The 27884-nt window shown below is 45.6% G+C and overlaps 1 protein-coding gene across 7 annotated transcripts in view; it reads left to right on the forward strand.

The window, feature by feature from the left end:
- Positions 1 to 242: 242 nt before the first annotated feature.
- LOC133136482 (microtubule-associated protein 4-like) overlaps positions 243 to 27884 on the forward strand; it is a 46395-nt gene continuing 18753 nt past the window's right edge. For 4 of the 7 annotated variants that reach the window (XM_061253997.1, XM_061254002.1, XM_061254001.1 and 1 more), the window contains exons 1-6: positions 2989 to 3070; positions 18969 to 19156; positions 22981 to 23088; positions 24035 to 24127; positions 25117 to 25326; positions 26386 to 27561. In XM_061253997.1, coding sequence (XP_061109981.1) covers positions 18976 to 19156; positions 22981 to 23088; positions 24035 to 24127; positions 25117 to 25326; positions 26386 to 27561 — 1768 coding nt within the window. In that variant the 5' untranslated portion in view covers positions 2989 to 3070; positions 18969 to 18975. Of the gene's footprint in view, positions 356 to 2964; positions 3071 to 12015; positions 12037 to 18968; positions 19157 to 22980; positions 23089 to 24034; positions 24128 to 25116; positions 25327 to 26385; positions 27562 to 27884 lie in introns of those variants that run through there. The other 3 variants (XM_061253999.1, XM_061253998.1, XM_061254000.1) reach the window with 3 other exon arrangements.

Raw genomic sequence — 27884 nt, forward strand, 5'->3', positions numbered from 1 at the left:
TGTATCCATGCGCTTGTTTAAATAAGAGATTTATTGTTACAAGGGTCTGGAAGGAAATAGGAGAGACTTGTTTACTTCAATTATGTCCAGCCAGAGCCACTGCTACGTGAGTAGCACTGTACTGGGAAGTGAGACACACCCACAGAAGAAAGACGGGAAGTACCTGGATTTGGAGCACTTTTGCTACCATTCAACACAAGATACTACACCAAGCACAGTGATGTACAGCAGACATTTCCACACATCAAGTACACTTCATCATTACATACGTCTACTAAGATAAGTGTAAAGTGTGTTTTGTTCATGGGACTACCCAATCCACACCCGTACTGGACCGTGGTACAAGGCTCCATCGGTGAGTTTAAGCGATGTCAAGAAGGAACTTGTCACTTTGCCATATCTTCTAATAAAGAATATAATATTCTCATCACAGATAATTTGATACAGACATACACAGTTATGGAATCAGTATACAACCAATTTAGATATAGCTACATCTGTTTCAAACACTTCAAACTTAAGTTATGGTCTTGCATTATTTATTCGGTCCATACATTAGTTATTTTTCTCTTTCTCTTCCTTTCTCTGTTTCACTCTCTCTCACCTTCTCTCTCCTCTCTCTTCCTCTCCTACCCGTTTTAGCCGACACACCCATGACCACACATTCATACGCTCATACCGAGCACACAGCCACACATACACGCATGCATTTTCTTATGTATTAACTTCAATAGTTGCTACACATTTGTGTGTTTTTGTTTGGTATTTTCTTGCTGTTTATTCTCCTTTAACTTGTATAAAATGCATATGGTTATAATTTAGGCAGGGTCCATATAAGCCCATTGTGGTTTCATTCCTCTCCTGCACAAATTGTCTTGCATCTTATGTATAAAATAAAATATGGTTTGTCTGGAACGCAACTCAAATGCGATCTCCTCTCGAATAATCATTAGATCACAGCACAAGAGTAACAATACAGGATACAATGGTGTGCTGATGTACTTACATTTCAATCATCTTGCCGTTTGGCTGTTTGGCATTGACTTGTCCAACCCTGGTCCTGGAGCTCTCCCGTCCTGAAGGTTTTCTATCCAACCCTAACAAAGCAGAACTCATTCAACAGCTACAGTAGGATCCCGTTGAACTGCTAATTTATAGAATCAGGTCTGCCACTTTAGTGACGACATGAAAACCTACAGGATGGTATAATGGATATCCAGGAACAGGGTTGGGCAACCCTGAATTGGGTTACAGTATCTAAATGTTTTGATGCACTGCACAGATATTTCAATATATTGTTTAAAGAAATATTGGCCAAAAGGTGGCAGTATAGCTCTAAATAACAAAGAACAAAGAACAGATACAAAGGCTTACTGGTGGACTGGTGGTCCTTGCAGTAGGGCAGCAAAATTCTGTTCAAAGCTGTGAACAAATGTTTGATAGAATCACTGGCTCTGCAGTGAACTAGTCTGTTAAGATTCATGGAAACATAGCCACTACAAGGTAATAGGTCCCCTCCTGTAATGCAGGGCCCTGCTGAAAAGACATTCATTCTCAGACAGTCTCCCTGCTTAAATAAATGGTCAAACTATGATAAGGTTCATGACTTGACATTCACTAATGTAGTTGTTAACATGAATTAATGATGCACAAATACATTAAAAGAGCTGTACAGATGAACTTCTCAGTGAAATGAAACCTTATTGTAAAAAACCTTGTTCCAAATTCTTACTATATAAAGTTATCAGCACAATGCACGTTTTGCTTGTGCCATTTGCTTTTCTTTTGCTTTTACCAATTTGTTTTGTATCAGCAATATGAATCATTTTCTAAACAGCTCATTAAATGAAAGCATTAATTGGCCTTAAAGATTTAAAGTCCTGGAGGATATAGGATATTTATTTTCAATCAATGTTGTTGAACCATTATGCCTTATGCCTTTTAAAAATGTTCTGAGACTTTTCTGATTTTTAGTGGATTTTTGCTCTTTTTAAGGCATAAATAGATTGTTCCTTAAACAAAATCCTGTAAATCAGCCCTGAATTCATTGGGGTCATGATTATAATTTCTTTGGCATGAATCCTGATTTTGCCTTTCAGCAAAAACAACAATTAAACGTGGGATTGGATCACATCCTAATCTGAGAGCTCAGAATCGAATTTATCCCCTTTGAAAAACCCAATTTTCAAATTTAATCCAATCCGATTAGTGTTATGCTATCAGATGAATTTAGAAAAACTGGTCCCTGGAGTCATTTCCTTTTGCATGTTCAAAGATAAACAAATGCACACTGGGTTATTTACACTATAAAGAAGAATTTCGAAAGCTGCTGTCAATCCAACCACTCTTCCAACCACCATTCAACACGAAAACGTGGACCTATTTTTTGTACTTGGTGATATGGCATTTTGTATTCTTGAGAGTTACCCTGATGTTCTCCGCTTCTGTATGCTATTGTAACCGCTAAGGGGTTGCAATGTAACGTAATGTACCCTAATGTTTTGCGAACATTTTGATGTATTAACGGCACAGAATTGCCAACGCCCAATGTGTGGACCAATTATTTTGGAAACTTCATCAAGCGCCTTTGGGTCAGCCCCGGGGCGTTTTCCACTTCTTGTGAGGTGACGTTTTTTTTTTTTGTTTTTTTTTGCTAGGTCTGTCATTCACCATCGGTTCAATGTCGTAGTTTCCAGTCGGCCAGCTGCTCTTCACACCCATTGGGCGTACACCCTGTCCCGTAAAAGGAGCGGAACCTGTTATAGTGCACTGCTGCTGTCCGTCAAGAATTGGGACTGCAGTGACCGTGTGGACAGGAGAAAAGGCGTGTCCCACGACCAAATTCTATATTAGGATTGGAATATAGTTTTGCTCGACTATTTATTCTGCAATACCATTGGCTAAAGCAACAGTCAGATGGCCTGTTTGATCTGTGAGTGGTTGAAATTTTCGGGGGGAGGGGGTGTTCTGCGGTCAGTTTGTGTAGTAGCCTACGCACGAGAGGGCGGATCATAGCAAAGTCAGCGACGCTCCCGACTCCCTTAAAACTGTCAAAAATAGACAGCGAAAGGTAAGTGGATGTGGAATAGGCTAGTGCTGTTTATTATGCACACGTGGAGCGGGTTATTAACGGCTTAGAGTCATTAGTGATTGTAGTAGCTCAGCGGTTTTCTAGACAATGAAGTGACCTGCATTTTGCAGTAGTGTGTTCATTGTGCATGTATGGAAACGATAACTCTAGGGCGAAGTCGACACAATGGTCGAGCAGTAGGCTACATGTTGTGACTGATATTAAGCATTTCGATGATAATCCTGTTCTGATTTTGTCGTATTTGTGTTGCTAACTGGCAAATTATTGTCCCAGTCGCGTATCTGAGATTTAGTTTCAGAGCCGCAGCAACGCGTGTGACTGACAGATCTAGACGATTATTTAAGAAATTGATAAGGCTGTCAAATTATAACTGGTCAGCAACACGCCTGGTCGTGGACACAATGTACAACTGCCATTATGGCTAACGATTTCAGCCTCTCATATACGCCCAATACACAGTAGCCTCCCCAACTAATCATTTTCCCTTTTGTTGTTTGGTTTGTGTCTTTACTATAGCCTACGCAGCCATGTAATGTGAACTCTGATCTCTGAGCCGTCCCGTTTACGTTTTTAAGTGCACTCTGTCCACTTATTCAGTCTGCTTTCATAATCATAATTGTACTCTGCCACTCTCCCCATCTCCCCAGTGTTATTAACATAATCCAATGGTCTTCTAGTCTACTCTCGTGTCCGGTTAATCAGTGACGGGATGCCACGAATCTCATCACAGCATTACAGCAACTTTTTCGCCACTTAAAACAAAGGAAACCTTAATACTGGAGGTGTGAATCTCCCACTCAAAATACATTGACAATCCATACACATCTCAATATCTACGATGCAGTACAGGGAAGATAACCTACACTTGCATTGCTTTGATTTGATTCGATTCAGCTTTGATTTGAGTCCGTTAATTTTAGCTCGTATTCAGTTCAGTTCAGACTGATGCAATTCACGTTACATTAACTTGTGTTGTCTTTGTGGTCAGAATAAATTATTTATATCTTCGATGATGAAATCGAGGACAAAATATTAATCAGTTAAGTCACTTTTAAAAAGCGTTGTAAAAACCAACGTTTTTCCTAATACACAGTGGATTTAAGGTTCTTCTGAACATTGAATATCTTCAGGCAGGCAGCCAGTAACGTACATTTACTACTCAAATGTTGGAATTCAACAAAAAGTTGACCTAACCTAAAATAAAAGCCAGAATATTACATAAAATAAAATAAATGTATAACATATTTTGTGAGGTTAGCTGCCGTTTAACACATCTAGGTGTAAATACCAGGACACAAAAGCTGAAGTTCTGAACTCTTGTCTCGTCTCGTATTTCTGTCAACCTCAAATGTATTCAGTGTACTGCAAAAACAAAGGAATTGGCCCTGCTGTTCCAATACTTTTGAAATGGTATTAACCAGGGGTACAAAGATTAACCGCTTCAAACCCATTCACCAATCTAAGTGATGTGCTTGTACCAATGCCAAACCAGTCCAAATAACATGAATCCAAGCTTCTGTAGTGTGGCACAATGCTTGCACACCGTTGTGTTATTCCTTGGTTTATGATGACTAATGCTGTTGGACGACCCCGATAGGAGCAAAAGGGTTAGAGAGAATGAACATTACAGTGGGAGCAATAATTATTTGATCCCTTGCTGATTTTGTAGGTTTGCCCACTTACAAAGAATGGAGCTGTGTAGAATTTTAATCATAGGTACATTTTAACATTGAGAGACAGAATATCACAAAATTTTATAAATTTAATATCATATTTTCACATGAAATAAGTATTTGATCCATAGAACAATGAGACTTAATACTTGGTGGATAAACCTTTATTGGCAAGCACAGAGGTCAGACATTTTTTGTAGTTTTTCACCAGGTTTGCACAGATCTTGGGAGGGATTTTGGTCCACTTCTCTTTGCAGATCCTCTCCAAATCCTTAAGGTTCCGAGGCTGTCGCCTGGCAACTCGAAGCTTCAGCTCCCTCCACAGATTTTTGATGGGATTTAGGTCTGGAGACTGGCTAGGCCACTCCAGGACCTTAATATGCTTCTTTTTGAGCCACTCCTTTGTTGCCTTGGCCGTATGTTTTGGGTCATTGTCATGTTGGAAGACCCATCCACGACCCATTTTCAGTGCTCTCACTGAGGGAAGGAGGTTGTCGCCCAAAATTTCCTGGTACATGGCCCCATTCATCCTCCCCTCGATACGGTGAAGTCATCCTGCTCCCTTAGCTGAGAAACACCCCCAAAGCACAAGGTTTCCACCTCACAGTGGGGATGGTGTTCTTGAGGTTGTACTCAGCATTTCTCTTCCTCCAAACACGGCAAGTCGAGTTGATGCCAAATAGCTCTATTTTGGTCTCCTCTGACCACATCACCTTTCCAAAGCCTCCTCTGGATCATCCAGGTGTTCTTTGGCAAACTGCAGACGGGCCTGTACATGTGCCTTCTTCAGCAGAGGAACCTTGCGCACGCAGCAGGATTTTAATCCTTCACGGTGTAGTGTGTTACTGATGGTTCTCTTCGTGACTGTGGTCCCAACTGCCTTCAGGTCATTAACAAGCTCCTCCTGTGTAGTACTGGGCTGATCCCTGACCTTTCTCATGATCATTGATATCCCATGAGGCCAGATTTGCGTGGAGCCCCAGACCGAGGGAGATTAGCAGTGACTTCCATTTTCGAATAATTGCTCCAACAGTTGTTAACTTCTTACCAAGCTGCTTGCTTATTTTCTTGTAGCCCATCCCAGCCTTGTGCAGGCCTACAATTTTGTCCCTGATGTCCTTAGACAGCTCCTTTGTCTTGGCTATGGTGGAAACGTTGGAATCTGATTGATTGTGTGGACAGGTGTCTTTTATACAGCTACATAACGATGTAACGAGTTGACACAGGTGTTTTGGGTAATGAGTTGAGATTAGGAGTGCTTCTTAATGGAAAACTAACTGGTCTGTGGGAGCTAGAATTATTGCTGATTGGTAGGGGATCAAATACTTATTTCATGCAAAAATACGATAATAAATGTATAAAATGTATATGTTGTTGTTATTGTGGATTATTTTGTGATATTCTGTCTCTCAATGTTAAAATGTACCTATGATTAAAATTCTACACGGCTCCTTTCTTTGTAAGTGGGCAAACCTACAAAATCAGCAAGGGATCAAATAATTATTGCTCCCACTGTAATGTTCATTCTCTCTAACCCTTTTGCTCCTATCGGGGTCGTCCAACGGCATTAGTCATCATGAACCAAGGAATAACACAACGGTGTGCAAGCACTGTGCCACACTACAGAAGCTTGGATTCATGTTATTTGGACTGGTTTGGCATTGGTACAAGCACATCACTTAGATTGGTGAATGGGTTTGAAGCGGTTAATCTTTGTACCCCTGGTTATTAATACCATTTCAAAAGTATTGGAACAGCAGGGCCAATTCCTTTGTTTTTGCAGTACACTGAATACATTTGAGGTTGACAGAAATACGAGACGAGACAAGAGTTCAGAACTTCAGCTTTTGTGTCCTGGTATTTACACCTAGATGTGCTAAACTACTTAGAACATAGTATGGTATCAGGCCACCAATTTTTTAGGTGAGCGAGTATTTAAATAAGTGAATGTAAGTAGCACTTAATATTTGGTCGCATATCCTTTGCTTGCAATATCTGCATCAAGCCTGTAACCCATTGACATCACCAAACTGTTGCATTCTTCTTTTGTGATGCTTTTCCAGGCTGTTACTGCAGCCTCTTTCAGTTGTTTTTTGCTTCGGGGGGGATCCCTTCAATCTCCTCTTCAGGAGGTGAAATGCATGCTCAATTGGGTTAAGGTCTGGTGATTGACTTGGCCAGTTTGAAACCTTCCACTTTTCTCCCTAATAAAGTCCTTTGTGGTTTTGGCAGTGTGTTTTGGGTCATTGGCTTCCTGCATGATGAAGTTCCTCTCAATCAATATTAGTGAGACCGCTCCAGAAACTGCCATGCAAGCCCAAGCCGTGACACTTCCTCCACCATGCTTCACAGATCAGCTTGTATGTTTTGGATAATGAGCAGATCCCTTCTTTCTTCACACTTTGGCTTTTCCATCACTTTGGTAGAGGTTAATCTTGGTCTCATCAGTCCATAAAACTTTGTTCCAGAACGTTTGTGGCTCATCTCTACTTCTTTGCCAATTGTAATCTCGCTTTCCGTTTCTTACTACTGATGAGTGGTTTGCATCTTGTGGTATAGCCTCTATATTGCTGGTCTCTATGTCTCCGAATGGTTGTTTGAGATACCTTCACCCCCGCCCTGTGGAGATTGTTTGTGATGTCAATGACTGATGTTTTATGGTTTCTCTTCACAGCTCTCACAATGTTTCTGTCATGAACTTCTGTTGTTTTCCTTGGTCGACCTGTTCAATGTCTGTTGCTCAGTAAGGCAGCGGTTTCTGTCTTTTTCAGTACATTCCAAGTTGTTGTACAAGCTATCCCCAATGCTTGTGCAAAGGCAATGAACACCTGTCACTCACATGTTCCAATACCTTTGCTCACCTACAAATGGTGCGGGTGCCAGAAGGTGCCATGGTGCAGGATCAAACTCCCAGCTTGTATAGCTTGAGAATTGGCTGCCTCACTAACTGTGCCACAAACGTCTCACCAAGGAGCATGTGCTTAGCATTTAGCCTAAACATGGCACATTCATGGCACAACTTACAGGTGCTTGACCATTCTGACTGGGCTCCTCAAAATGGCAGTATGTGGGGTTTGTTGCCCTCTACCTGGGCATGACAGCTCTTTTGAAGATTTTACAGCTTTTGAATTCTATTCACTTTGATGAGTTCTTTGTTATGTTAGTATGTATGTACGTACGCCTGCTTTTACAGTTGCTTTTACAGAAGTCACTTGGAAAGTAATGAAGGCTGGAAATGTTTTGTCTAGTGCTACTCTGGTGCCTCTTCTCTGCAGTTTTCCTACCTTATTTTCCATTATCTCTATTCTTCTACTAGTTATGAAATGTCAAAGTCAAATGTTGTTAGCTTTAGGTTTCTAGACATGTATTATTCTGCTCCTTTGAGAAAAAAGAAATCATGGGTTCGAGCATAGATCTCTGTCTGTTGAGCTCTATATGAGAGCAGTTTAAGCTAACACCTCCACCTCTGAGGGCTACGGAACGCTGTGTGTTTCCTGAAGGTCTGGGAGATGCCATTCATAGTGACACTGCTCGGGAAAAACAAAATGGCAGTTACGGATTTCTTTATCATTCCGCCATGTTTGTCATGTTTCCCACATCTGGGCAATACAATAAAACACAATAAACAACATACAATAAAAAATATTTATTTTCCCACTATATTAATTGTGTGTGTGTGTGCATGCGCGTGTGTGTATGCGCACGTGTGTGTGTGTATTTGTGTGTAAAGAAACTGGGCGGGGGTTTAAATGCGATGACCCACCACTTGTTTGGAAATGTCTGCTTTGATCCTAATACAGCCTTGTTCTTGTTTAGTCAGTTTCTGGGCAGTGATCACTCCTTTATGAAATGGAGAGCTGTTTGTGGTGAGAAGGTGTAAAGAGACCTTTGGTGATAAAGGGGGAATCCCGCTGAAGATGGGCAGGCTGCAGCGATTTAGCATGCATCGCATTAAGCTGCATCGTCTGGGAGTGGAAAAAAAGTTAATTGGTGTGTTTTGATGTCTAGCCCACCCCCATACACAGGGTACACTGCCCCCAGAGACGGGTGCTGACTCTGATCAGTGAAGATGTGCTCTTGATTGGCTCGCCTCCCTGTCACTCGTTTCCTCCAGGCTCTTCCTTGTTCTCTCGTATGCCAGCTCACCGTAACCTAGGCCACAGCGTTTCTCAAGCCAGACGGATTGAGAATAGGAGTGTCTGGGCTGTGGTTTTGTGCCTCTGTGGCCCGTCCGCATACATACAGTGCCCTGAAACACTCATTCCCATTCTCCCTATTGCCATTCAGCACTGGACGTAATAATAGGTAATGTCACTGCTAAGTACCTGCCAGTCGAGCTTACTCATAACACTGTTTAGCTGAGCCGTTTAACACAGTGCTACAGCAAGGGTGGAGGAATACCAGTGCGTGTTGACTAAAACAATCAAAATAAAGCATCATTGTAAAACAGTATCATAATAAATCTACCGTCCTGCATAAATACCATACTTACACTTGTTTCTGTATTAATATGTATTGTAATTATGGTACTTATGCAGGACTCCCTTCCCTGAAATATAATACTTACAAAGAGCACCAGTTGTACAGTAAAGTGACTGAAGATCCGCAGATTTTAGATGCTTTATTGTCATTTATCACATTCTACTTTCTGTTTCTGTATTTTTAAGAAGGCACATTAACCCCGAGAGCAACAATTTCGAAAGTGTGGAATTGCAGTTGGCTTCCAATGGTATTGATGTGTAGCTGGCTCAGCTAAGCTGTCTCCAGTGGGGATCAATGAGAAAGGAGCTATCTGCATTGACTGAGCGATGAGCATTTAGTTTGTGGGAGGACCCAGCCTTGGAACAAATGTGAGTTCCTCGAAGTCAGTGATAGCTCATACAGCATACAGCACACAAACATCTGACAGTTTGACCTTGTAGACTTTTGCAGACAGACCACAAATGTAAAGACTTGACATGAAAACTTTGTTTTTTTGGAATTGTGATATTGTCAGTATTATAGCTATAGTGTGGAGAAAGGTGTGTCATAAGTTGTGTCAGAACAGCAGCTTTCAGCTGGAAGGCCTGCTGAAGGGGCATTGGGAGTCTGCAGGCCACACACACACGCTGCTTTTTTACTGAGAAACCAATAAAAGTCCTCTGAAGTCACTTTAAATGTCAGCTTTGAAGAGGGGACAATTTGGTTTTCACCTCATCGGTCAGAAAAGACAAATCTTTGGGAAGCTGAAATTCAGGACCATGAAATGCAATATATGTCGTCAAATAGACTGATGGGATTTGTCATCACTGCTTTCTTTTACAATATAACACTAAACCAGTATCTACTATAGCTGTCCCCTCTATTTATATTTTCAGATATTCTCTATTTAGGCTCCTCTTGACTGGTACACACACACACCTGTCCAGCCTGCAATAGTTTAATGGTGGTTACTGATGGGCACAGTGGCTATGCCTGTTGGTATTGTAACAACATCATAACCGTTAATGTGACATTGTGTGCCAGCATTGGTCCAGATATTCCAGATCTTGCACACTGTCTGCAGCATCTGCTCATTCTGTCACCTGTCCAGTTACCTGAATCACTTATCAAGAGGTAGGTCAGGCTTCCCTTGTCCACATTTGACCCTGAACCATTTTGTGCGAAAAGACCAAATTGATCCCAGATCAGCACTCCTGCCCTGAGACGCTTTGTCAATATGGGCCTCAGTTCCTTCGTTGCATGGTATTATGGGTAATAGCAAAACCACCTGGAGAAATAAATGGATTTAAAAGGCAGCTGTGGAGAGATGAAGACCGTGCGCTTTCTTGAAAGGATGAACAAGAATTTGTGGGGATTTTGTGGGGAAGAGAACTGGGCCCATGTGACGGTGGCAGGGTGGCACTTTGTGGTCACAACCTTGCCAAACTGTCAGCCAAGGTCACGCTGGCCGTTTTCAGCGCTGCAGTTCTGTGACAGTAGGGAGTGACCAGGCCCTGGGAAAAAGGAGGAGTCGACTGTAATTGCATGCAGTACCATCTGTATTTCAGAGCATTACTCAAAACCAGGGCACATTCGAGTTCTACATCGACTGAAAACATCCAACATCACAATATCTGCATTATGATGGAGAGAGGGAACGAGGGGGAGGAGAAATGAGGGAGGGAGGGAGAGAGACAGACAGATGAGTCGCATGTAAATAATACCAGAGAAAGTGAGATGGAGGGAGAGGAAAAAATGAGGGGAAGAAGGTGGAGTGATAGAGAGGAGTGCAGGATGGAGGGAGAACAGAAGAAGAAGAATTCACTATTGAAATGTAAAGAAGGAGACTGGGATGAAAGAGGAGTGATTTTAAAAAAAAGAAATTCTTTAGAAGTTTCTTTTGCCATCTTATGAAGGTCCTGAAATGCTTTGGCAGGCAGCAAAAGAAAGAGCTAGGGAAAGGTGTAGAAAGAGAGACCTTGAGGAGTCCAGATAGTGGCATAAGCGCTTCTCAGAATGCCATTACATAACCTTATGCCATGATGGGATTTATGGCAGAGATCAGATAAAAAGCTGAATTTATTATCCCCTTCTTTGTGTTTGTGTGTGCACACTTGCTCATGTAGCTATGTGTTGCTTGCTCTTGACATTGAACATGTTATGCTAGCTGCATATTATGATACACACTGCTTTGAGCACATGCTCCTGTTTTATCCACTGGCAAATGGAAGAGGTTGTGATTCAGGTGCAGAGAAAGGGCGAGTGAGGGAGGGAGTGAACAACATGAGCCGTGCAGGAAGGGAATGTGGGCTGACTGGCTGCAGAATGTACACTAAACTCACACACACACACACACACACAGACACAGACACGCAGGCACACACACACATGCAGACACAGACACACACACACACACACACAGACACACATGCATACACAGGCACACACACAACCATGCTCACACACTCATTCACGTAAACACATACATACGCATGCACTTATGACATACAGTATGCAACTGCGCACACACACACACACACACACACACACGCACACTTTTCTAATCACATATATGCGTTCGCCTCCACATACGACGCAGAGAAACAGCTCCCCTCCACTTAAAACAGTACTGTGTATAATACGGGCTCCTCCATTGGATGGAACCTCTGCGATGCATCAGTGCAGCTGTCTCATTGGCTAATGTAATCATCCACCTACACAGGAGATGAGATCATATGTCTGGGCAGGACCACTCCTTGAAGGTCAGGACTGTCTGGACCGTCAAAGCTCCTGTAATGACAGCCCAAACAGGTAGAGATTAGCCTGTGTCAGGCACTACTTGTGTGGAACTGGCTTCATTATGTGGTGAGCTTTTCACTGGAGCTTGAAATGTAACTGGACTCTTTGGCAAGGTTGGCAATTAAGCTAATGAAACGTCAAATGAGCAAGATTATATTTTAGGGTCAGGGGTGGTTACCCACAGTGCACAGCTGTTTAAGACCGGTCCCATTGGGTTTTAGACCAATCAGAGAAGGGCAGGTATTGTGAATGACTGTGAACAGTAGCATTCTGCTGTAGCCTGCAGCAGCGTCACTGCTAAAGGAGTCCAAACCAGCTCCAGCTTCAGCTCCTGGAGGTAGTAAACAAGGGAGAGCGGCAGGTCAGCTGGTGCCACCATTGTCCCCAGCCACTTACTGTGCTGAAATCTGAGAGCTGAAGACTTCAATCATCAATCATGAGCCTCCACCTAGGCTGCATCTCAGGACATCGTAGAACCGCTTACTGAAGTACTACTGTGGTGTGCATGGCTTCATGGCTGATGGATGGCTAAAACCATAAACGTAAACGTCAAACGTCCTGCTCTTACTCTTGCTTTGTGTATTGCCAGTGCTTTCAGACAGCTGAAGTTGGCTCTTTCCCGATGCTGCTCTTAGAAGCCAGTTTATTATGTGCATTACCTGCTGTGTTAAAACGCTCTACAACATGGCCTCTGTTTCCCTTTCACTTGCTGTGTGTATGAGTTCAGCAGGCCACACTGGCAGTTTAAGTATGTACTATTATACTAATGTAATCTTATAGTATGTTGCCAGTCGGTTGTCACCTGATTGCAGTAAGTCATAAATCTCAATTCGCAACGCTTGATAACCGACCTTTATAATGAGTATGCCGTTATAACCGGTCTTATGACGGGTCTGATTTTATCGTGCATCTGTGACCTCCCTCTGAACCCACAGGGTGGATGCTGTAGCCTGCGGTTAAGCACACCTGCATGAAATTGAATCACCCCCGAGCTGGTGCAACAAGTAGCAGCATTTAACAGCACATAAACGTGTAGCTGTTGGCTCTCCAGAGTGACAGGCAGATTAATAAAGCAGGTATTTTTCTAACCTCCAGTTTGTTTGTGACCCATGAGCAGCCTGCCCTGCCCGCACACTCTGGGCTGCCTGTGTCCACCCCCCTCTCCCCCCCCCCCCCCCCCCCCCCCCCCCGTGGAATGCTGGGGGTCCCCTGGTGGGCTGATGTCAGAAGAGAGGTCTGCTAATGGCATGTAAAATGCAACGCTCGGAATGCGCCTTCATGCTTTTGCATCAGCCAGGCTCCTGTCCGGGAAACCCCAGCTCCTTCCTATGAAACCCCAGCTCCTTCCTGTGAAACCCCAGCTCCTTCCTGTGAAACCCCAGCTCCTTCCTGTGAAACCCCAGCTCCTTCCTGTGAAACCCCAGCTCCTTCCTGTGTTTGCGCTTGGCCGCCAGGTCACACTAGAAGATGTAATCTTTTATAAACCCTATTTTGGCCCTCATGTCATATTCTGTTTCTGCACATAATCAACATGATTAATCCTAATCTTTCTGCTGTGGCCTGGCCAAAACGGGAAGAACGAAGGCACAAGCCTTAGCACTTCCTCCGTCTGACGTAAGCTTGTTGGCTAATGCACAGATTTGATGATGGCCCTTGTTCATTTATTTTCCTGCAACTAAAAATGACTGTTGGCAGTAGGTTCGTCTGAAGATGTTTGTAGGTCAGCTCACTTTTCATTTGCGTTTGGTTATGCTCTTTTCCAGAGGGACTTAGTAAGTAAGTGACTATAATGAGGCTAGAACAACACTGCTAGACATGGAAAATTGGTTGTTTTCTCTTTCTTCATTGGTAATGATGGTTTTTCATTTTCTTTCTTCTTTCTTTTAAATTGTACATGTTTTTAAAAAACGAATGCGCTTCGTTGAGACAAAAAATGTGTTTTGGACCAGAGATTTTGCGCAAAATGTCAGTCCGTGATATCAGTTGACATACAGTCTTGTGTGGTTCTACAATGCACGCTTGTGATTCATTGGACGAGACAGTTCAGGCTTTGTCAGCATTCCATTGGCTGGAGCATGCTCATCTGAAAGGTATTTCACAAGGGCCCAGTGTGACGCCACCAATCCAAACTGCTGAGGAGGCCTGCACTGGTCGCAGCACCGCCAAACACTGAACCCTCTGCTAAACATTTCAAATTCCTCTGCTATGACACTATCATTTCTCAACGCTTATATGTGCGCTGCTTTTCTTTCCAGAACATTCTAATGAGAATTCAGAAGGCCAAATACGTTCTCGTGGTCAGATGCTTTTGAATTTGTGAGCGTAAGAAATTAAACCTATAATAACATCTATTGCCATATTCCCAGCTGCAACCAAATATTAACAGTGCTTGCGGCCTCTCCCCTGAGCCAGGCTGGCTCATTTTAATACCACGCTCCCTACTGGTGAAATAGAGCAGCACACACTTAGGGTTTATTTCTCTTCCTGATCTGTTTTGGCTATTCACTGATGCGCAGTTAGATTTTTAAAATTTGTACAGGGGCCGGCCTGTAGCGTAGTGGTTAAGGTAAATGACTGGGACACGCAAGGTCGGTGGTTCTAATCCCAGTGTAGCCACAATAAGATCCGCACAGCCGTTGGGCCCTTGAGCAAGGCCCTAAACCCTGCATTGCTCCAGGGGAGGATTGTCTCCTGCTTAGTCTAATCAACTGTACGTCGCTCTGGATAAGAGCGTCTGCCAAATGCCAATAATGTAATGTAATGTAAAACCACTGCCACATTTCCTCTCACTTCTTAAATTGACCTTTCTTACATTTTCTTTGCACATAAAAAATTGTGCTGTAGCTGTTCACTCAGTGACTACTTTATTTGATGCTTTCTAGACCTTTTTATTATGCTTATTGGTCTTCTGCTGCTGTAGCCCATACACTGCAAGGTGTACAGGTCTACCTATTAAAGTGGTCCGTCTACAGTACCGCCGTATAAGGACATTTGGGAATAAAAACACGACCTCTTATCGAATCCTTACCCAGCTTCATCCTACCATTTCACTGTCACCCTCCAATGACATTACATCACTCCCCTCCTCTTTCATTTTCAGTTTGACAGCACCGGGTTTCTGAATTTCACTCTTATTTTCTTCCCTGGAGGACAGCATGGCATAATGCTTCGGAAACTGAACCTGCAGCTGTGAGGCTGTAGGTCTGATTTCCAGGTGGGGTACTGCAGTCGGGCCCTCGTGCAAGCCACCAATGCTGAATTACGCGGCAGTGTAAACGGGTTGCTTGTGAAAATCCCTCCCCATTCATTGCACCTCTCCATGACCTTTGGTTCTTCTGCGCACGCTGTTACTAATTACACACATAATGACCTGGGGTAGGTTTGCAATGTGGACTCTTCCACACTGAGCAGTGTTCTTCCTCACATTTCCATGCTTACTGGTTTTTAGCTGCTTGGTGCAGTGATTTGGTGAACGTTAGCACAAAGGGAGAGTGGCGGGCTAACTGTTGATGTCCCCAATCTTCCTCGCCTCGCACCCAGCGGCTCCTCACACAGAGATACGCTTGTTGAAGTGTACGTTTTGCAGGGGCAGATGTTTGGGAATGTTTACGTGGGTGTATTCATGCGTTGAATTGTTGGCTTTTTGCTCTCGGCTCAGATCATTTTGAGAGCAGCAGTGTGTGTGTGTGTATGTGTGTGTGTGTGTGTGTGAGAGAGACTTACCTAAACATGTGAGGTGTGTCATCTGCCCGAACACATCCACTTATTATAGTTTCTGTCTCTCTTTCCCTTCCTCCCTCACCCACACACAAACACACGCAAACACATGCGAACAGACACACACACACACACACACACACACACACACAGTGATATGCATTACGTCATGTTCTAGCTTTACTGTAAATTATCGCTTGCCCTTTATGGTGCAGTTGCTAGATTACTTATTGTACAGACACAACAAAAACCCTTTTTGCTGAGAATCATGGGTATTTTATTTCATTCATAAAGGGGGATATTTATTAAAGCTATTTGGGTTAAGTACCTAAAGGTTTCCAACAACCATATCCATTTCCCTATACTGCATCACCTGGCTGGCATGAGATGGCATATAGTATGGCACTTATTGTATAGCCTAGGTTTCTCTCCTAATGGGGCTGCTCCAGGATACGGCTGAACCCCTCCCTACATGACTGCGTAAGAATAGGCCTGCATGCTGTTAAATAAACAGGATGGAGGGGTGGGGCCGTGGCCTGGCATTGTGCTTGAACTGGCTATTCAATGCATAGTAATTAGCCATGGTACTCTATCCAACTAGACACCTACTTCTGGTAACCCAAGGTGCTGCCTAACCCTTCACACACCCTCCTCCATACCCCATCACTGTCCCCGTTCCCATAGAGACCCAGACCGAGCCCTGTAGTCACACCCTGTTCCCATAGAGACCCAGACTGAGCCCTGTAGTCACGCCCTGTTCCCATAGAGACCCAGACTGAGCCCTGTAGACACGCCCTGTTCCCATAGAGACCCAGACTGAGCCCTGTAGTCACGCCCTGTTCCCATAGAGACCCAGACTGAGCCCTGTAGACACGCCCTGTTCCCATAGAGACCCAGACTGAGCCCTGTGGACACGCCCTGTTCCCATAGAGATCCAGACTGAGCCCTGTAGTCACGCCCTGTTCCCATAGAGACCCAGACTGAGCCTTGTAGTCACGCCCTGTTCCCATAGAGACCCAGACTGAGCCTTGTAGTCACGCCCTGTTCCCATAGAAACCCAGACTGAGCCCTGTAGACACGCCCTGTTCCCATAGAGACCCAGACTGAGCCTTGTAGTCACGCCCTGTTCCCATAGAGACCCAGACTGAGCCCTGTAGTCACGCCCTGTTCCCAAAAAATTGACCCAGACTGAGCCCTGTAGACACGCCCTGTTCCCATAGAGACCCTGACTGAGCCCTGTAGTCACGCCCTGTTCCCATAGAAACCCAGACTGAGCCCTGTAGACACGCCCTGTCCTCAAATCCTCAAATTGTGTCCGGGATTCTATTTGAAGCCGGGCCTCGGATAATAGCCGGGGGCGTGGTCGATTCGGACAAATAAAGGCCGGCCCCCAAATACAAGCCGGGGTAATATTGCCTACCAGTAGGGCTATCAGTCCATGAGCACTAGAAGACATTGTTTCGATTTAACTCAATGAAATAAAAGAGCTCTTCTTAATATTTTATATTGGTTGGTTGGTTTAATACTGTTGCCAATGAAAAGTCGTTGTCCTACACTATGGGTCTCCAACACGTAGCTCTCAAGTTACCAGTCGCTTGCCGCCCCCTTCTGAGTAGCTTGCCAAAGGCTGAAGCAGTATACATTTAAACACAATTGTTGCCGCGAGGCATTCCAGCCTATAAAACACACTTTAGGAAAAAAAAGATCCTTAACTTGCTGTTATCTATGATAATTTGTTATTGTTCATGAAGGCGTGTCTGGCAAGTTGTTATTTTATGGATTCTAGACTTCCATGTGATTTATTGTGTTTGAGAATATTTGCAATAAACTAAGTCTGTTAAGACTGACACTATGACTTACCAAACGGTGTTCCTGATTAGCCTACACTAATTGATTTCTGAACGGTTACAGGAAGTGTTGAACAGTGTTGGCCCACTTTAAGTGTAGCCTTTTACTTTATTTCTAAGAATAAAATTCTACAACAGAAGCCTAATAAGAAATAAATACCTGCCTCGAATACAAGCCTGCCCAAAATAAAGGCTTGTGCTTTGTGCAGCCTAAGTAAATAAAAGACGGTAGATCGAAACGGCAAGAACGGCCACAAAGACGTCATAATCTCTCCAGGCTCAACCACCGAGGGGGAAAGCTTGGCAGGGTTTCCAAAGGAAATGAAGGAAGTGGTCAGTTACAGCTCTTTAAATGAGCATAAAATGTACAGTTTAATATAAACCTAGTTTCTGTTTATTTTTGGCAAAATACTTCATGCTGGGCATTAAATATAAGGATTTGATGCAATTTGCAGACACTGACATTATTACTTATTAAAATACGAAAATAGGAATTGTCTATGATGGAGCCGTATTCAGAACAATGGCAGAGGCAGGTTTGCTTTCCCCCTCGGAAACATGCCTCCGTCTACATGCCTATGACGCATTGCTGGCTAGATCTATAGGGACCCAGACTGGGCCCTGTAGACACACCCTGTCTCCATAGAGATCCAGACTGGGCCCTGTTGACCCGCCCTGTAGAAACGCGCCTTGGCCCTATCCCCAAAATCTGAGGCAGGCAGTGCCTCTGGCCTGCCTCCAGCCACTCCTGGGCCTCACCAAGCTGGTCTGCTTCCAAGGAATTCTGCAGACAGGTTTTTTCCATTTCGGCCATGATACGACAAAAAAGACCTTGGAAATAATTCCCCAACAGTCTGAAGGAGACTGGTTTCGTCTGGAAGGTGCAAAGATCTTAGTGAATGTGAAACCTGATTCTAAACGGCCTCCGTGGCTGCAGTGCATTTGGTTGGATTTGCCAAGCATTTATGTTATTAGCCGTTTAAAAGCCCTTTCAACGTGAGTGTCCTGCTTGGATTGTCCCTGGATTTTACTAAATAGAAGACCATTACAGGAAACATAGGCATTTTAAGCTCCTAAGTATATTGGCTACTCATGTAAATTAATAATTTGTAGCTACTTTTAGATAATTACTGGGTTGGTCTCTCCCCCTTTTCCCATTTCCTCCTCTCTACCTCCTCTACTCCTCCCCTCCCCTCCTCCTCCCCTCTCTTCCTCTCTACCTCCTCTCCTCCTCCCCTCCCCTCCTCCTCCCCTCTCTACCTCCTCTCCTCCTCCCCTCTCCTCCTCTCTCCCTCCCCTCCTCCTCTCTCCCTCCTCTCCTCCTCCCCTCTCCTCCCATCTCCTCCTCTCTCCCTCCCCTCCTTCTCCCCTCTCCCCCAGCAGGACCATGGACCTGAGTTTGACTGATGCTCTGACCGATGGCGTCGCGCCCCAGTCAGGCTCAGAGGACCTGCTGCAGAGGGACTTTGTTGCAGCTCTAGAGGCAGAGAGCTTCGATGACAAGGTGGGGGAGACTGTTGGGAAGACAGACTACTGCCCCCTGCTGGACGAGGATGGGAAAAAGGAAGGTAATGCTACTACGATATAGTAAATTTGAATGATTAAGACATTGCACTGATGTGTGATGCAGCAGAAATACAATGGGCCTTAAACTGTTTTTATTTTAGGCTTTTATCTTTTTTTTTCCTATTTTTGATGCCCCATTGTACAAAATGGCCAACAATAAAACCCTCTTCCCTGGGTGATGGCATGGCCAGTAATGCCTACCCTGTTGGGCAGTGCTGGCACAGTGAGGGTTCAACAGGGCACCATGCTGAACCATTTTTACCAGACAATATATGAATATATCAAGTTGCACAGTGCACAGAAATCTAAAAGCTCTGCTACAGGATGTGTGGAGAAGGTGGCTTTGTATCTGTGAATGATACTGTGAATGAACAACGGTAAGAATAAAAAAGCAATATATTTTTGAAGAGTAGGAAGAGGGGATGCCGTCTGTGGCAGTCACTGAGTTTTGATCACTGCTAACTGCTTCTACAAGATGATTACACCATACAGATGCAGAAATGTCATAAAGGGCTTGTGCAGTGTGCGTGTCCACTAGACTTCCCCTTTCACTGTTCACCATGCAGTGGGTGTGGGTTTGACACCAGCAGTTCCTGTGCTCTGTGAATGAGGTTCTCAGACGCATGGAGAAGAAGTGAGCCGTCTGCGTTAGGGTCATTAGGAGGGTGTGTGTCTGCCTGGCAGTTAATCCCCACCTGTTTGTGCTGTAAGGAGAGCAGCAGTGTAGTGGACCAGTCATAGCTTTCCACTTTACCCACGAGAAGGTCTCCTTCCCTGGATGAAGTGAATGCGAATGCCTTGAGTGAGGTCCTGTCATGTAAACTGACAGGATGTGAGGTCGAGCTGGAGGGGGAAGTTGAAAGAGTGTTTTAGTGTGTTAGACACCCAGTCCAGTAGCAGTTTAGCAGCTGTGTGTCTGTCTGAATTTGGGCCTCAGTCTGTCTCCTAATGCTAGATTCATAATCTGGCAGTTGGAACAATGAGTCGAGTGTCAAAGTGAAGGGCAACAGAGAGCCACTCCTGAGGCTGAATCTGCTCATTGGCGTTAATGATTAATGGGTTTATCCTCCTAGCAGTCTATTTGTGGCATTTTATGTGAGCTTTGACAGGCTGCAGTATTAATCGCTTCATTGTTCTGCATGTAAAGATTAATGCGATCAAAGTACAATGGAAACATGTTGTAATAAATTGAAAATGTAAATAAACACCAGTAATGTTTGATAATATTCAAAACTCTGTGTTTTCAATCCGTCATTTGCTAGATCATTAGCTGTAAGGTTGAATGAGGTTTCGGTGGCTCCCGGCTTTGGAGCGTGTACTCAGGGAATACAGTATTTGTCTTATTAAGACCTCACTAGTAGCAATATGAGGATATGAGGCTCCTCATAATGTGCTATGCTATCAATCAACAGACAGAATGCCTGCAATAGCTCAATAGCTGCAACACCCATTCTCAGATTAAGAAATCCTCATTCTCCCTTTTCTAATCAGACCCAGTCAGCACACATGACTTGTCCTTCCCTGTCTGTCTGTACCAGTCCACTGTAGAGCCACACCTAGTGTAATCTAATCCCGGTGTAGCCATAATAAGATCCGCACAGCCGTTGGGCCCTTGAGCAAGGCCCTTAACCCTGCATTGCCCCAGGGGACGATTGTCTCCTGCTTAGTCTAATCAACTGTACGTCGCTCTGGATAAGAGCGTCTGCCAAAATGCCAATAATGTAATGTAATTTAGAGTACCAGTCGACTGTAGAGCCACAGCTAGAGTACCAGTCCAATATAGAGTCACACCTAGAGGACCAATCGACTGTAGAGTCACACCTAGAGTACCAGTCGTCTGTAGAGTCACGCCTAGAGCGGCTATGTAACATGTCCCCTCCTGCAGACCTGCGGTTGATAGCAAGAGTTCAGCATCCCTGTTGCTGTCGTACACAGTGTCGCTCTGTGCCCTTTTTGCATAGAGCCAGCCCTCCCTTTCATAACAGCGCAGCGCTGTGAATGGAGCCAGCCGTACTGCGCACGTGTCACTGCTGAATGCTGCTTCACCCATAACAGGCTGGAGAGAAAGGCATTGTGTTACCATGGGGAAACATCTGCAGTATGCGTGCGCGTTTGTGTGTGCGTGCATGTGTATGTCCTCATAACCATGTTTCTTTGCGTGTGGGAGTGCTTGCTGGTGTCAGCAGAATTCCTCTGTGCCTGCTGATTCGTCACCATGCTGAAAGCAGGCGGAGACCTGGAGTCTCTCCCTCGCACCGGACAGCCATTTCTGCAGAGATGAGGCAGGCCCCTGCGGGCCGCTCGTACAGACTTCCTCTTACAGAAAAAGAGAAATCCGCATAGCTTCGCATATATTATCATGGGTTATGGGAACAAAGGCTGAACTTTCACCAAATCTGAATTGCTGCGAGCGCTTCTTTAAGGAGACCTACTTGAGCAGCTTTATAAACAAAATACAATATCACTGAACAACGGGGAGTCAATGGCTGCATAACATATCTCCAATTCACATATCTTCTATTCAAACAGAAGTGACAGAAGTTCAAGTGTGTATGTGTGGAAGTGTGTCTATATGTGAGTTTATATACATTTCATCCATTCATCCTCAATACAGCCAGCGTTTGGCAGGAAAACAGTCAGTAGAAGTAAGTAGGACAGGGAGTTTATGGCTTAACCCAACCCTGTCATTGACAGTGAGAGTGTCAGAGGGTGAGATTCTAATAGTGTGAGATGGCGAGAGTCTGTCAATGAGAGAAGGTGAGTGTGTGAGTGAGGGTGAGAGTGTGATTGTGTGAGTGAGGGTGAGAGTCTGACAGTGTGAGTGAGGGTGAGAATGTGATTGTGTGAGTGAGGGTGAGAGTTTGACAGTGTGAGTGAGGGTGAGAGTGTGATTGTGTGAGTGAGGGTGAGAGTGTGATTGTGTGAGTGAGGGTGAGAGTCTGACAGTGTGAGTGAGGGTGAGAGTGTGATTGTGTGAGTGAGGGTGAGAGTCTGACAGTGTGAGAGGGTGAGTGCGATTGTGTGAGTGAGGGTGAGAGTGTGATTGTGTGAGTGAGGGTGAGAGTGTGATTGTGTGAGTGAGGGTGAGAGTGTGATTGTGTGAGTGAGGGTGAGAGTCTGACAGTGTGAGTGAGGGTGAGAGTGTGATTGTGTGAGTGAGGCTGAGAGTCTGACAGTGTGAGTGAGGGTGAGAGTGTGATTGTGTGAGTGAGGGTGAGAGTTTGACAGTGTGAGTGAGGGTGAGAGTGTGATTGTGTGAGTGAGGGTGAGAGTGTGATTGTGTGAGTGAGGGTGAGAGTGTGATTGTGTGAGCGAGGGTCAAAGTTTGACAGTGTGAGTGAGGGTAAAAGTTTGACAGTGTGACGTTCTTTGCCCTGGGGGTCCTCCCGTCATTTCCCCTCCCATCTGCTCATTCCGGGGACGTTGCTTGTTCATTTCTACATGCTTGTTCTTCTCCTGCCCTACCTCATTAGATCGAGCAGAGACCTGAACCTCATTAACGCTTGTCTTCCCTTTTCACATTCATCAGTTCTGAAGATAGCTGTCACCAGTTTTCACCAGCAGTCATGCTGGGAATCATTTTATTTACTTCACAAAGCCCCAATCAATCACAAGCTGGAGCAGGCAGGAAAAAAGGGAACCTGTCGTAGTCCACTGGCTCAGAAAAGGTCACAGGCTTTAAAGGGGCATTGGAAAGGTGCTGTATGTGTCCATTGTGATTATGTTCGAATCAAATCAACCTGTAGGCTACGTGGCCTTGGCGAGAGAGGGGGGTGATGGGATGCGTCACCATTAATGTGAGATGGCGTGTTTCTCTGCCTGGCAGGCTCAGGGATGATGCCATCAGGACAGACGCCATACAGCCAGGACCTGCAGGGGGAGATGTGGTCCTTCCAGGCCGAACAGCAGGCCATGAACGCTGACTTCCTGTCAGGTGAGCACTCTCTGGGTGTGTGTCTTCATACCGCTGTGCTGTGCTGTGCTTGGTATGGGGGTGACAGTGTGCTGTGGAAAGGACAGGAAAATGGACTTGAGCAGTCACAGGTTAAAATCCCCGGTGAGGCACTGCCTTTGTGAGGTGTGTAGTTCTCTTTCAATAGCAGCATCTACTAAATGCCTTAGTGTACTATAATACATGTTCCCTAATCCCTTCACTGTGTGGAACAGTTCACAGGCATAATGGAGAAATAAACGTGCTCAACTCAACCGATTTGCTGATAATTGGAATCCCAAAACATATAATGGAAGAAAAAAAAACATGGGCAGCACTCTCTGGAAAAACCAAAATGATTATTTAATGCTTGGATGTATGAATCACGACTGCTGAAACATTTGTGCAAATAATCATTTAGGTTTTTCCAGAGAGTAGCGTTTTTTCTTTTCAGTCCACAAGCAGGCAAACCCACACTCACTTCAAACAACCATTTTTTGATGTTTATGAGTTTAAAACGACATTTGATAGCTGTTGACACAAACCAATTATTTGCAGATTGTATGTTTAAAGTGGGGCGGCACGGATGGTGCAGTGGGTAGCACTGCCGCCTCACAGCAAGGAGGTCCTGGGTTCGAATCCCCGTCGGCCGGGGCCTCTCTGTGCGGAGTTTGCATGTTCTCCCCGTGTCTGCGTGGGTTTCCTCCGGGTACTCCGGTTTCCTCCCACAGTCCAAAGACAGGATCCCTGATCAGGATAAGCGGGTTCAGATAATGGATGGATGGATGGATGGATGTTTAAAGTGTGTTTTACTTGGTTAAACTCAATCTGATTAAAGACCTTGTTCATGGGCACAGTAGTAGGGATTATCAGATATTTGAGTTCTCTCTCTTTCTTTTTCTCTCTTCATCTCTTCCGCTCTTCTCTCTCTCCCTCCCTCCCTCTCTAGGCTCAATCTCAGTGGGTGGACTCCCAGGCCAGTGGGGTACCCAGCCCATGGTCCCTGAGGTGAAGGCCAGCAGCCTGACAGACCCGTTCACAGGTCTGCCACTGTCGTGCCAGGATAAGGGACTGTCTGCCCAGTGCATGTACACTTTATGGTTAAGGAGCTGGCTTTGAAGCCAGAGTCACATGTTCCTGTTGCACTCTGCTGCACAGGGCTGTTTCAAAGTCAGTTCCTCAACCCCTGTACTCTACTGACTCTATGTGTGTGTTGAGTGTCTGTAGGTGTGAGTCAGTATTGAGTTTCTAAGTGTAAGTCAGTGTTGAGTGTCTGTAAGTGTGTCAGTGTTGAGTTTCCGTAGGTGTTTCGGTGTTGAGTGTCTGTAGGCGTGTCAGTGTTGAGTGTCTAAGTGTAAGTCAGTGTTGAGTGTCCGTAGGTGTGTCAGTGTTGAGTGTCTGTAAGTGTGTCAGTGTTGAATGTCTGTAAGTGTGTCAGTGTTGAGTGTCTGTAAGTGTGTCAGTGTTGAATGTCTGTAAGTGTGTCAGTGTTGAGTGTCTGTAAGTGTCAGTGTTGAGTGTCTGTAAGTGTGTCAGTGTTGAGTGTAAGTGTCAGTGTTGAGTGTCTGTAAGTGTGTCAGTGTCTGTAGGTGTGTCAGTGTTGAGTGTCTGTAAGTGTTGAGTGTATGTAGGTGTGTCAGTGTTGAGTGTCTGTAGGTGTGTCAGTGTTGAGTGTCTGTAAGTGTGTCAGTGCTGAGTGTCTGTAGGTGTGTCAGTGTTGAGTGTCTGTAAGTGTGTCAGTGTTGAGTGTAGGTGTGTCAGTGTTGAGTGTCTGTAAGTGTGGTAGTGTTGAGTGTCTGTAAGTGTGTCAGTGTTGAGTGTCTAAGTGTGTCAGTGTTGAGTGTCTGTAGGTGTGTCAGTGTTGAGTGTCTGTAAGTGTGTCAGTGTTGAGTGTAGGTGTGTCAGTGTTGAGTGTCTGTAAGTGTGGTAGTGTTGAGTGTCTGTAAGTGTGTCAGTGTTGAGTGTCTGTAAGTGTGGTAGTGTTGAGTGTCTGTAAGTACCTCCGCAGTGACAGTGTCCATGTGCTTCCAGGTGTGTCCCAGCAGGGGGTGGAGGTAATGAATATGGATGTGGGCATGGCCCTGTCCACAGCGAGGCCCCCCAGCATGGCAGAGCCCCAGCAGCCCCCGCTTCTCATCGCCTCTGAACCCCCAAAACTGGCCCAGATGCCCGACAAACCCAATGAGCAGAATCCCTTTGAGAGCCCGCTGGACTTCCTGAATGCCCCCGACACTACTGCAGGTGAGGGAGGAACTGGGCAGGCTTCCTGGTCCTCAGAACTGAAGCCCCCTGTAGTGCCCCCCATTTTCACCAATCAGCAATGTGCTCTTTTGCCCTCCATTTTGGAGACAAATTGTGATTTAAGATTCACTTGACATCAGGGGGTTAAACCTTTATAGTGCCTGAAATTACTATTTGCTCTCTTCAAAAGGATGACGTCTGCAATGACTTCATTTGTGTGAACTGCTCTGGTGTCCTTGTGGCAGAAGCCATTATTCTGGAGTGTGCAAGCAGTCTGCTCCCCTGAAAGCAGGAACCAGCTGCCCTTTCTGAACGGCTTTAATTCAACATGATGTCACACCATGATGTCACACCATGATCTCACTACATCCCCACCCCTCCTGTCCAGTTGTCACACTGGACACCCCCACTAGGAAATCTCCCTCCCCACAGTCAAATCCAAACTACAATTGAATGGGCTCTCATCCACCCGGGGGAATCGCCCTTTTTGTTGGGGGGAGAGCCTTTAAAGAGGCAGTTTACGCAAAAATAAAGTTATAAGTTAAGTTATATTTCCACTTACCCAGAGTGCTATCCATCCATCCACATAGTTTTGCTGAAATTTGATGAGTTTCTTGGGTATCCACTGCAGATCAGCGGTGCCAATATGCTCTTTCCAAATATAATGACTTGGTTACTCACTGTCTACCGAAGTAGGCCAAATGTGTATAGCCACGCAATTCTCAACCAAAGCACACCAGTATTCTTGGGCGCATTGTTTTAAAACATTGTTTTAAAATTGCATGTATAGTATGCCTGTGTTGGTGAATATATTGAAATAATCAATGGTAAAATATTTTCAATAATATGCACATGAAAATCACATACAGAATATGATTAATCTATGGCGAGTCTTTTTAAATGAGTATTTAAATATGCACTTTCTATAATTTGGATCTTAGATTTTACAATATCTTTTTGGGTAGTGCATTGTGGGATTTGTAGTGCTGCAGGGGCCAAATTTTGGCTTTTGATGGTGCAAGCCTGTGCGGAGTATGACTCTCTCCCTCTGTGCTCAAGGAGTCCCAGGTGACCACTGGGCGGGCGAGGGTGGCCTACAGGCGGACCTTCCCATCACACCCAGCGATTCCACGGTGATCAGTTGCCATGCCGACGAGATGGCAGATTTCTCCCCCGAACACCTGGGGGCAGACGAGTGCCATCAGCAGGGCGGCGGGGTTGGGGAGGAGAGGGGGAACGAGGGAGGAGGCGGCAGGAGGCAGAAAAAGAAGAAGAAGAGGAGGCAGAGGGAGGAGATGTACGACGTCCTGGAGTTGCAGGGACCGCAGGACGAAAACCACAGCCCCACCGGAGCCTACCCAGGCATGGACTGGGAGCTTGACGAGGGGGGTAGAATCGGGGCCAGGGGCAAGAAGGGCAAGAGCAGAAAGAGAATCCCAGAGGAGTGGAGTGCCCCCCAGGACCTGCCCCAGGGACCAGACGGGGACCCGGACGGCGACCCCTGGTCCACGAACGCCCAGTCCCAGGAGAGCCCTCAGGACAGCCCCACACACGAGGAGGCCCAGGAGTCTCCCAGCACCCCCTCCACACTGAGCTCTGAAGCCCCTCCGTCCGTACTCGCCAGCCTGGACAGTTACCTGGCGGCCGGCGCGGATGCCTGTGACCCCAGCATGGAGACGGACATTGCCCCCCTCCCCTCAGACCAGGCCCGCCCCTCAGACTCCCTGCAGGAGGGCCAGCTGTTAGAGAAAGCCGAGTCTGTGGAGGACCTCTCTGATTTCCGCTCTCTACTACAGCCTTCCACAAAGGGTGTCCATGTGTCCTCTGTCCCACCCCTCTCCCAAACCCCTAATCCTTTCCAGGTTCCGTCACCCACCGAAACAGCGGTCCCTGCCCCTGTCCCACCCCTGTCTCCAGCACCCTGCGAGGACAGCCTTCTGGTGGGATATTCTTCTCCCCCAACCACCGCAGAGACTCCAGGTCCCAAAGGTGACCTTGTGTCCGCTGACCTCAACGAGCCCCTTCCTCTAAGCCCCTCCCTCGCTCCTCAGCCCTCTTCCCAGACCCCTCCCTTCACCAGCTCTTCCTCCGCACTGTCTGGTTCCTTCCCCATGGTGAGCTCGGCCCTGAACCCCACAGCCCCGCCCTTTTTCCCCAGCCAGTCAGATTTCGGGGAGCCCCGGCTGGAGGACTGGAGAGCAGACGAGGGGCCGGCACTCCCTTCAGTGACTGAAGGTTGGTGAGAGTTGATACGGGGTCCCGGGCCGGTGATCGCATGCTGTGTGACTGTTTAAAAGAGCTGGGGTGCTGCGGTACTACTGGGTGTGGAAGGCTTTGGGTGGCATTTCTTTCTCTCTTGCTCCTGCTCCTGCTATTCCAGAATGCATTTCAGGCTAAGTGCAGTATGATGGCCTCACATGGTCTGCTGGTCTGTAATTAGGCATGTATATGCTAAAAGGGGCCTGATAGTCTGTAATTATGCATGCGTATGTTAAAGAGACTTACTAATCTTTGTGTCTATAGTGCCATTGTGAGGTCCCTCTGTCTGGACCTGTGCT

The sequence above is a fragment of the Conger conger genome, chromosome 9 (assembly GCF_963514075.1).
Source record: "Conger conger chromosome 9, fConCon1.1, whole genome shotgun sequence".
In the NCBI taxonomy this organism is placed as follows: Eukaryota; Metazoa; Chordata; class Actinopteri; order Anguilliformes; family Congridae; genus Conger; species Conger conger.